Below are 11,896 nucleotides of genomic sequence, written 5' to 3' on the forward strand. Positions count from 1 at the left end.
AGATTTAAGAATTAAATATTTAGAATCATTATTGTTTTGTGTTGGCAAACCGAGAACAAAACATGTCTAGTATAGGTGTTTAGACAATGCTTAAATAAGGGTGTTTCAAGTTTTTGAAGTCCAACTATTTGCAAAAAAGAAAAGTGAAGTTTTGCCTTTCTCGACCGATCAAGAATTAAGCTCGACCGATCGAAAATCGCAAGCTCAGTTTTTTTTTGCAAATTTTTAAACAAGCCCAAGCTCACGAAAATGTTAGGATTTCACTTAAACTTCTCCACATATAAAAGGAAAACCCTAGCCACGTTTTGGGTATGCTGAAGAAGACTTGTGTGTTACTCTTTGTGAGATTTGAGAGGTTCTATACCTTTTAACTATACAAGATTCTACTGGAGCTTAAACTACAATCAAGGATTGGTAGAACTAGTTGCTGCATCAAGATCAACAAGTGAAGGTGATCTAAAACTTTTGAGTGAAGTCTCAAAGTCACGAGTAAGGGTGTGCTTGTGTTGCTTAAAATCCAAGAAGAGAAGGAGACCATGATTCGGAGCTTGCACGTGATCGTGTCGGTAAGTTACTATTGGAGATAGCATTAGATTTATGGTTAAATCTTTTATAAAAACTTTAATTCTCTTATAGTGGATTTGGCTTACCTTGAGGATAATTAAGTCAAATCCTCCCTAGGTCTTTACCTTGAAACAATTAGTTTCATTAGTTTTCCTGGGTAATTATATCGTGGTGTTATTTACTTTTCCGCATCTTTGCAAGATATGATTTATTTGTGTTTAACCTAGATCTGAAAATTTATCTAAGTAATCACTTAGTTAATAATTAGGTTAAATAATCTGGTTTAAGGGGTCTAAACGAACTCTCACAGTGCTAAATTAAGTTCTTTGAAGCAACTGGTGAGTGGATTTTTCTATTTTTAAGGAACACAGTGGTAGGATTTGAGTTATCTAGTGTAGGAGTCTTCCTGGGTTTCCTCTATGCTGCTTGTTCTTAGTGTTGAATATGCAACTTATTTACACTTTTTTTTGTCCTCTTATTGTTTATTTGTTTTATACTGGTGTTCTTGTTTTCAATAAAGTATACCCATCCTTAAAAAGAAAGAAAAGCTTGGTGTTTTCCAATCCAAAACCTCAAGTGAGCCCATACTGTGGTCCCTTTCCCTTCACTCTCTCTTCTCTATAGAGATAATAATGTTACCACGTTTTAGTATTAGACTATAAAACTTGGTCTAGTTAATGGTATACAGAATTCGAAAGTATATGAAAAGGTTTTTTAAGTAAACACATGATATTATTCAGCCAAAAAAAGAAAGTAAATACATGATATTATTAATCATTTTTCGTCTCATCAATCCCTTTCAACAAATTTTTCAAATAAGTACACAAACATCCGCAACACTTGTCGCTTTGGTTAATCTCCCCTACAGTTGGACCATTTGGGGTGCTAGGCTTACCAGAAAATGGAAGTAAAATGGAATCTCTTATATATGAACAGAAGTTGTTGTCATGCAAGGGACCCAGAGCACTAGCAACTCCAGATGCTGTCTGAATAAGGGTCAGGTAAAGAGCAAAGATTGCACCTAAAGTTGAGATACCCACAAGCCAGCTGCTGAAGTAGTGGTGCACTAATATTGCTCTTTTTCTGGCATACCCAGTATTGAAGTAAGAATTGGTATTGTTCACAACCTTATATAAATAGGACTCATCATTATCCGGAACCACTTCCTTGCAAAGATTGTTGACAAGATTTGCCACCTCCCTGTTGCTCCCCAATGAATGGTAGATAATCCCTTTATAATGGAGAAGCCTTACATCTTTAGCTGAACTAATGAGTCCATCAAAGAAAAACAAGTATGATGTGACATCTGGATGGCAAAACTGGTGGCATTTCTCAAATGCCAACATGTTTCGAAACAAAGTGCCTCTATGATCATCAATGTATAAAGGAGGAATTGTCAGCTTCTTTCCCATATTCAACTTCCACTTCCCGAAGCTTATATCCAATGGACTCTGATGATTTTTAGCTGTGGTAATCTTAACACCAACCTCTTTTAGCTCTGACATGGAGCGCATCATGTGAGTTTGCTTACCTCGTGCATCTTTCTCCGGGAGGTTTGGGAGGATGCTAGAGCGGAAAAGATCAAGAAAATGCTTTCCTTCAAACCCTTTCACTGTAGATTCATCTAAGTTTGGTTGGTTTCCTTGATTTTCTTGTGTATCCGAGTGATTTCTTTGCAAGAGAGGGTTAAAGAAGCGAAGAGCAAGCTCTTGCAATGATGGGGTTGCTTTTGTAGAACTACTGCTATTTGTAATTAACTGGAACAGTTCACACAAAACAAACAGGGGGAGCTGATTTTCAAGCATGATTAGATCACGACGCAGAGTTGGTAGCATCCACCTTTTGATTAAGGAACACTCCTTGTCGATATCCAATTTCTGCAGTGTGAAATTTTGCTTCTGATTGAGCTCTTTGAAGAGTTCAATGATGAAGCAGCCATCTATAAGCATCATCTTAGCAAATTGGCCTTTGCTAAGTTTAACTTCATCACTGTAACAGCTTTGAGCTTTCTCTTCCAACTTTTCCATTGCTTCCATCACGGGCTCTAATTCTACTCCATGCTGCTGTTTTGGATTAAAGAGACGATGAAAGTATCGCCATTTGAGCTCTTCCATGGCTTGTAGCCGTGGTTCTCCATGGTGGTAAGGACCTATTGAGACAATACTGGGTTCATATGCCTTCTTCTTCACTAGACGCATGTTTGGAGGCACCTTGTAAATGCAGACACAGTTGCTCTCTCCAGGAATTTCATCATTTTTCAACTTCTCTTTCACTGAGGCACACCAATTTAACGTGTGGATAGCATGGGGAGCACCTGGCCTTATATCATCTGCATGAGCTATTCTTATGGCCACAGAATGAAGTTTCCTTCTGCTGCATAAGATCTTCTGCAAGAGTAGCCTAGTGAGATTGCCACTACCCATTTGAAAAATTGAAATTGAAGAAACAAATTAAAGAACAAACAAGCCAGTCTTCTTTGTGTAGAGTAGGTTGTTAGAGTGTTAGATCATCATGATATAAAGCACAAGGTCAATGCCATCTGTGTTAAGTCTTTTTGTATATTAGAGAAATTGTAAGGGGAGAAATGACAAGGAAAAATCCTCATACAGCCCTATGGGTTAGTCAATGTCTATTCCACGCTGCAAGTCCCGATTTAAGTTTAAAAAACTACTCCTTGCCATTATACATGTACAACTTTGTGTGCAACAGCTTATGTGCACTAGTAATTTCCTTTATGGGTTATGGGAGGCTCAATCGAGCACTATATCAAATGCTATGCGAGTGGAATGTAAATAATTCAGTGAATTTTTTCTGTCCATAGCAACACTGTTTGGTATTTGTTTGGTTGAGCGGTATGGTAAAATTGAACGGTATATTCAGCTTATTAACTTATGTATAACTCTTTTCAAAGTTTACAATTTTTTATTATGTACAAGTGTTTTTTTTTTTTTTTTTTTTGCTTAATTTATTATTTAAACCCAATAGACTAATGAAAACCCGCACTCCCAAACTAACACAATTTTTCTTTCCTTTTTTATTTTATTTTATTTTTTTTGTGTTCATAAGTGAGAATGAAGTTCAGTGGCCACGACCTTATTAGAGATTTGGGCAATGTTCTAATTTGCATTTAAATATATATATATATACCCATATAATTTTTGGGAACATAATGTTGTTCCATTAAATAGGTTTAGATTAATTTGTTACTTTTGTAATTAAAAGATTTAGTTAGTTACTTTTTAAAATCTCAGAGTTTACTTTCTTACTTTTAAAACTATAAAGTTTAATTTGTCACACCCTTAAACTATAGGATTTAGAATATAATATTTACCCTAATTTTTTTAGAATTTTATTTTATAAACCTTTTTCTTGAGTACCCCATTTGTTACCATGCTTTTTGATAGTTGCAACTTGTAATTTTATGTAGTTTGTTTTATAAACCTTTGACTTGAGTGCTCGATTTTTTGCTACAACTTGAGAAACTTGTCGTCTATGGACTAAAGCATGGGAAAGTGAAAAGGGCATTCTTTTCCACATTCACCTAACATAAATGTTGACCTTTGGCTTCGGACTGAATTTTGCGACGTTCATGTATCAAATGTCTCGTTCTATGTTCACATTGCCCTACCTAGATACTTTCACATTAGTAATTAATTTATCCCAACTATGTAAATACATTTAAGAATGAGAGAAGGGACCACCGCACATCCTTGATGCAATGACCACTTTACAAATATAAGTACTTGTAAGGTGTTGGGGGCAAGGATCAGGGTTAAAGTCTCCAGGAGAGAGTTTCACAATTCACACACACATACACTTAGATTATGCTAGAGTAGAATTTCTATCTTATAAAAAAAAAAAAAAAATGAGAGACGGGGAAAATTGGGGTTTACTAATTACTACTATAGTTCAGCTTCCAATCCAACCTCATTGGCAACCTAGACACCACATCCATGCACCCTTTTTGGTAAGGTGTAGGATTCACCAATGAGGCCAAAAGGTTGTTTTTTTTTTTTTTTTTTTTTTTTTTTTTTAAGCTAAAGTTAATTCTGGGGTTCTAAATAAACAGTATTACTCAATCCACCTATATAATATATACACACACATAGGTATGGAACATGAATTAATGAACAATACCTACTCAACTCTAATATTTTGTTGAAATTCTCACCCTTTTAACCTAACCAAACCAGTAATATCTATATCTATCTATATACAAAAAGAGCAAATCCTTATTGCTACAATGTTTATGGTTTATTCAACTTGCACGGTTTATTGGCCCCCTTTTTTTTTCTTGTAACATTGTCAATTGATTTTTTTTTTTTAGACAGATGAACTATTAGTTACCCTGTTTATATATAATAAGTTAGTAACACAACAAATTGTTACAATATTTTCACAATCATTGAGGTGTTAATTCCATATAGGTCAAAATAAAATATCATATTGGAACCAGTTACAACTAAAAATAAAGGTATTGTGAAAAAAAAAAAGTGATACATCAAAAACATTTTTCACAACACTTTCTATATATAAAAAGAGTGAAGGGAAAAAGGTATAGTAGCTTTGCTACAGTAGTTTTGGTTTGTTCAATTTTCACTATTTCGCTAGCGGTTTTTTTTTTTTTGGTGTGTGAATGGGTAAAGCTATAGTAGATTTGCTATATTATTTTTGGTTTGTCAAATTTGCACTATTTCACATTGTAATAAAATATTAACACAAAAAATTAGCACAATATTTTCCCAATTATTGAGGTGTTAATTCTTTATAGATCAAAATAAAGTAATGAAATATCATACTGGAACCAACTACAACTAAAAATAAAGGTATTGTAAAAAAAAAAAAAAAAAATTTACATCCACTATATTTTTCATAACACTTTCATAACAAATCAGATGTGGTAAATTTTTATTGGTTCTAATTTAACCTTACCAATGAAACTACTTTTTTGCCCACTAATAACAATATGTAACAACCTACTACTTATGATTTGTTATGAAAATGTCGTGGAAATAGCATTTCTTTTGTGAAAATGTTAAGACATCTTGTTGTCGTCACAATATTTTCAAAAGTGTTAAGCTATCAATTTTTTATAAGTCAAAATAAGATATAAAAAATTATAAAGGTATTAAGAAAATCTTGTGCCATTCTGTTGTGTTTTTAGAAATTTTGTGTTGGCTTAGTCAATTTTGTTAAGCTAAAATTCACTATTTCACATACAATTTTCTTGGATTGATTTTTTGTATTTTTTTTCTTATGCACCATTTTAACTAAAAACACATAGTTTCACACACAGACAAAAAAAAAAAAAAAAAAAACTTAGGATAAAAACACTTTTCATCCTTTATGTTTGGGGTAGTTTACAATTCCTTCTTTTAAATTTTAAAATCAAGCAATTTTTCCCTTAATATTTTGAAAAATAGCAAATATGTCATATTGTTATTTCTTAGTTAAACCCTAATAAAAACTTATGATTCTTAAAATAGAGAGAGAGAGAGAGAGAGAGAGAGAGAGAGAGAGAGCTCTTTTCTTGTCACTTTAACTTCAACTCACGCTTACGCTTTGCTTCTTCTAAATTTCAGAGAGAGAGAGAGAGGAGGATTCATTATTTAATGCCGTACTGTTGTCGCACATATTAGTCTCTACTACTTCACTAACTCTCTCCCATAGTACCAAATCTGCTATGGCTCTCCCGATTGGGAAGGTGGTCATTCTTCTTGGTGCAAGTTAGTCTCTGTTTTCTCTCTTTTTCTCCGATTGGGAAGGTGGGTTCTAATTTAGTTATTGTAATTTGAAGGAGTTAGGGTTTTTGATAAACTATTACTTATTGGTTGGTTTTGAATTTTGAGTGTATGTTTTTTGTGACTAGATTGGGAAAAAAAAAAGTGTGTTACTATGGTGGTGTTGCTTCGGTTCGGTTGATCCCTGATCATGGAGTTACTGTTCACTACAATTACTTTTTTTTTTTTCTTCTATATACCAAAAGTGGGAGATGGTGAAGTCTGTTGTGTGTTGCCAATTCAATAATGATTGAATTGGAATTTTATTATTGCCTGACAAAATTCAAGGCACCTATTGTGTTTGGCTTCTAGGTAGCTCAACTTCTTGTTGTTGAATAAGTGATTTGGGTGTTTGAACAAAAACCGATTGGGGTTTTAACCTGATAATAAAGAGCAATTCTCATGGAGGGGATGCCATAGGTTGCAAATCTATCTTATTTATCCAAAAAAAAAAAAGAAAAAAAAAAAGAGAGAGAGAGGCGGAGACACCCACATTCAAATTCACCCTCCCTCAACTATTGAGTGTCTGTTTGGCTTTAGCTTATAAGTTCAACTTTTAGCTTTTATGTGCAAATGGTCAAGGTTAGCCAAACCACACCATAAAACGATCAAGCCATCAATCTAGGTTAATTTGTATCATGCCCAATTGTGAGTGGGCTGTCCCTTATCCTACACATACTGGGTAATTATAGGGAGGAATTCCTTAGAGGTGGCCCTGATATATTGACAAGAGGTTTTGAATCTAAAATTTTATAATTATCATGAGGCCTTATAAACTACTAAACCAACACCTAGGGGTTGTTAGAGGGGACCTTATTCTTATCAACTTTCCTTGCAAAAACTCAAAGGTCTTATTCTTATCTTTTATCCTTACAGATTAACGGTCTTTCTAAAAAATTGTTTCAGTCTAGAAACTCTCTTTTGGAAAGCGTCAAAGGTTTTGAAAGTCTTTGTTCCCACACGCATTGTTAACCTCTCCAATTGATGCATAAATGCATTGCATTTTAAAACTTCTGTACCAACTACCAAGTACAGGACTTCTGTTAATTTTGTGGTACCTATTAAAAACTAGAATCATTTCTTTATGTAACACCCAACTATGACCAAGAACCTTAGTCTTAAATCCTTGTAGTTTAATGATTACGCAAAATTTCCACCTATTTAATTTTTTGGCTGAATAAATATTAATATATTAAGAAAAAGCAAAAAATGTTCTCAATCCATCTCTATGCCAGCCCTAGGCTTAGGCCAATTAGGCCACTGCCTAGGCCCCCTTACTAGGGATGGTCCCAAATTTGGGGGCAAATTATTTATTTATTTATTTATATATAAATATTTTTGGAAGATATTAAAACATTTTAGTTTACATTTTTTTCACTATTAAGAAGACTCAAAGAATTAAGTAATGCTAGAGATACAGATAAGACCAATTTAAATAAATAGGTCTTACAAATAGACGTGTTACTAAACACAAGTAATTCAAATAGGAAAATGTTAAAAATACTATAAATTTTACTACATAACTTTTATTTATTTAATTATTTTTATACAACTCTAACATAATCTAAGTGTATATGTATGCGAAACTCTCTTCTAAAAACTTAAATCTTGGCCATTGCCCCCACATTCCACAAAAACTTATACTTGTGGAGTGATCACTGCACCAAGGGTGCATGGTGGTCTCCATAACTTTTATAATTTGATGTGTCAATGAATATGATAGGTAGATTTCAACAAACTATTGAATGCATTTTTGAATGCATATTTGTGATTGGTAATATATCTTTGTAATTCTCATGTTGTAAAATTTATAATATTTCTAGTAAATTTGTAAGCCTCATATCATTGATCACATTCATTACAATACCAGTTTATAGTAAAATTTGTTATAACTTTAGCATTTTCTAAAAAAAAAAAAATCATATTAAAGAGTCAAAAGAATGGATTTTAAAAAATTATTATATAAAATGCTAATTAAATATTATTCAAGTGATAATATAAATGCCCTATTTCAAAATTTCGTCTTAAGCCTCAGAATCGCTTGGGCCGATCCTGTCTCTATTATATGGGGGAAATAACCTAAGAAGGTAGAGAGAAGATGGAAATAGGTCCATCCCAGTTACACTGAGTAGCCCAACGGGCCAAATTGTGGCACTAAAAATTTACATTCCTATAATAAAAATAGAAATTCCAAATTCCAGCAAGGGAGTGAATTTAAGGTAGCCTTCAAAATCTAGGGAAGAAAGGATAAAGGAATGAAACTAATGTAGAGCTTCAATAAACTTTTTAAGAGTCTCCTACGAACGTGACAAAGGAGAGCTTATGAAAAAAAATCAGCCGGATTAATAGAATAGCTTAAGCTACTCACATATATAAAGATAGTAACCCACATATCTTCTATTCTCCAATGGAAGAAAAAGTAAAACAAATTTGGAAAAGGCCATCATAATTCATATCTAGATACCTCAGAGGACTCAATGGCATCTTCTTTTTCTTGCCATAAATCACTGAAATAAATAATGACTGTCATGCATGCACAGGCACTAGCCCCTACAGCAAGAATTGCAAATGGTCCTTATCCTCCATAGTAAAATGGAATTAAGGACAACATGGTTGATCGTGCAGTCATGTTGGTGCACCGTGTCATACAAATTAAAGATCTCGGATCAGATCTACTTAAATTAGCTTAAAAGAATAGTTACCAATACCATTGATTAATAATTTCATCTATCATTCTGGTCAGTCCGTAACCAAAGCATAGATATATGGGTTTTAAAATAAGCTGATTCGACACAATTCCTTTTCGCCAGTAATCAGTATGCGACTTTATTGAGGCTTCCAAATCCAACTTACAAGCAATAGAATGAATGTTTGAGCCGAGGGTTAGGTTAATCATAATTGAAATTGAATAGAAGTTGGTGCAATCTCTGTTCCTCTTAGCAATTAATTACAGGTGGGTAAGCAATTTGACTTCTTTTGATGCCATATATGTAATGGTCCACAGGTATGTGACATTTTAATTGTTTGATCCAAATAAAGTACTGTATATATTTTATCTGAATTCTGAAGACAAACCCCAGAATGAAAACACTACACTATTATAATTTATAACCACCACCTTTTTGTTCTCACCCTTCGCACCTAGAGGCTAGAGCTTGATTGATTTTGGCATCACCTCAACTCAGTCTCAGGTGGGATGGTCATGGCCCATGGGCCAGGCATGCCAACCTGAAAGTCTTTGGGCTAAAGCAGATGTCCATCAGCAGGACTAAATTTCCAACGTTGGATTGGGCTTGGACTTGACATTATGGCCCAGACTGATCCAGTTCAGCCCAATGATTGATTTTATTTTTGTGAAAAAAGTATATATTTCACAGGCTTGAACAACTTACTAAACTTTTGGCATTTAAGTTTCGGCACTAATATATAAGTTATAAGAGAACATTTTATACACAAAAAAAATAAAAAATAAAAAAAAATTGTAAAAAATAAAATTACGTCTTCTGTGACTTTAACTATATTGGGAAAAATAAATTTATTATCCATTATAACAGGGTTTTAGGGTTTAGGTATAACCCTTCAAGTATATTCCCACGTGCTGGCTCCTCACATGACTGTCCTGGTATCGTCCTATTAAAGAGAAAAATCTCACCGCTGCCAATCTTCAACAAGAATTGTTATTTTGTATGGTTTCGTGAGTCATGTCATGAGCATTAATAATTCAGTTGTACTTGTAAGAGAATTGCACTCACTGTCGGAGACAACCACACATGCTGTAATGTACCTAAAACTTTTTGTGCATTATATGCGTGTACTGTGATGGTAGTTGCTTCACAACAGTAAATCCTATTTCATTTTATTTTACTATCTTAAAATTTTACTCTATCAATTATATAATACAATTTTATAATATACTTAACATTTTTATTTTTATTTTCTTATACAACACATTAAAATAATATATCTTCATAATAAATTTTTTTTTTCTCTCTCTAATTTTACAATACATCCAAAACTTTCCCATCCCTACCCACTAATCCACCACCACGGCATCATCGCGATCCGCCATTAACAACACAACTACTAGTCTACCATCCTGATGCCACATCAAATCCATGAGCTCCACCAACCCAAGAGACTCACGGAGTCTTGATTCAAAGGGAGAGAAAAAGATAGAAAAAAAGGTGAGAGAGACAGAAAATGAGCTCCACCAACCCATGAGACGCAAGCCGTTGCACCCCTAGACCCCACCATTGCACCACCAAACCCATGCCACTACACCCACTAACCATGTCGTTGCCCACCAAAATCATACCTGTTGAAATCAACCCACACCACAACACGACCCATAACCTCCACCACACAACCCCCATAGCCCATAACCTCCACAACCCACCGCCACACGACCCACACAGCCCATAACCTCTACCACATGACCCACCACATAGCCACCACCTAACCCACGGAATCCAAACCCACCATCTGACCCACACACGTCCCACACAACCATAGCAAACCCCAAAACCCCCCATTAAAAAATCCCATAGAACGAGAGAGAGAAGAAAGAATTTTTGCCAAGATAGTTTCGGCCACCAATCCACCATTGTCTAGCAGAGAGAGAAGTGAAGAGTTTCTGTTGAGAGAGAGAGAGAGAGAGAGAGAGAGAGAGAAGAACCAAACTGATTAAAAAACAATATTTTGTTTATACCATTGTGCTACAATGACGTCCTACCTTTAGGACAGTACTGTAATACTATGGCAAAAAAAATTGCATTTTTACATGTGGAAATGTTCGGCTGTTGAGCTATTTGGGCCTCACATGCTAAATTTTCCTTACATTTGCCATATCCTAGGCCCATTGTGAATTCTCTAAGGTGGGGGGAAATGGGCCTCTGTCCCTAATTTTAAAGCTATGCAATTAAATATCCTATTTTGAAACTATTTAGCAAAATGTTCCTATTTTTGAAACTTGATTTTAACAAAATCGAGTTTTGTGTAAAACTAGATATCTTTAAAATCGAGTGTTGTGTATATTTTTAAGTGTAACTCAACATTAGCAATGTCGAGTTTCACTTAAATTTTCAAAAAAAATTAAGTGGCAAAATATGCATAAAACTCGACATTACTAATGTTGAATTTCACCTATATCTTAATTTTGTTAAAATCAAGTTTCAAAAACAGTGACATTTTGCTAAATAATTTCAAAACAGTGATATTTTGCTACATAGTTTGTAAATTATGGACAAATGCCCATTTTCCCCTATTAGATGTATACACCACATATGATTTCAACTAATGTAATTATTTAATATATAGTAAATTTATATCAAAATAATTTATTTATTTTGACTCAAGACAAATATTTTCTTTCATGAATTAGTTTTTATTTAATAAAGCTTTGCCATTTGGACTTCCACGAAGGAAGGTTGAAGTTATGTTCTACGTTCATTTTATATATAAAATTCATTAGGTAAACCTTACAAAAATGGGTACACCTTACCAGAATAAAAAAAGATATTTGAATTTTTAGATGTTTTCATTAAAAATACCAA

General features: G+C 33.9%; 1 protein-coding gene across 1 annotated transcript; it reads right to left on the reverse strand.

Moving 5' to 3' along the window:
- Positions 1-1,312: 1,312 nt before the first annotated feature.
- Positions 1,313-3,096, reverse strand: LOC115968965 (UPF0481 protein At3g47200-like). The gene has a single exon (XM_031088511.1). It carries the CDS (start codon positions 2,985-2,987, stop codon positions 1,335-1,337), a length of 1,653 nt encoding a protein of 550 aa, XP_030944371.1. The 5' UTR covers positions 2,988-3,096; the 3' UTR covers positions 1,313-1,334.
- Positions 3,097-11,896: the final 8,800 nt, after the last annotated feature.

The sequence above is a fragment of the Quercus lobata genome, chromosome 11, assembly GCF_001633185.2.
Source record: "Quercus lobata isolate SW786 chromosome 11, ValleyOak3.0 Primary Assembly, whole genome shotgun sequence".
NCBI lineage: Eukaryota > Viridiplantae > Streptophyta > Magnoliopsida > Fagales > Fagaceae > Quercus > Quercus lobata.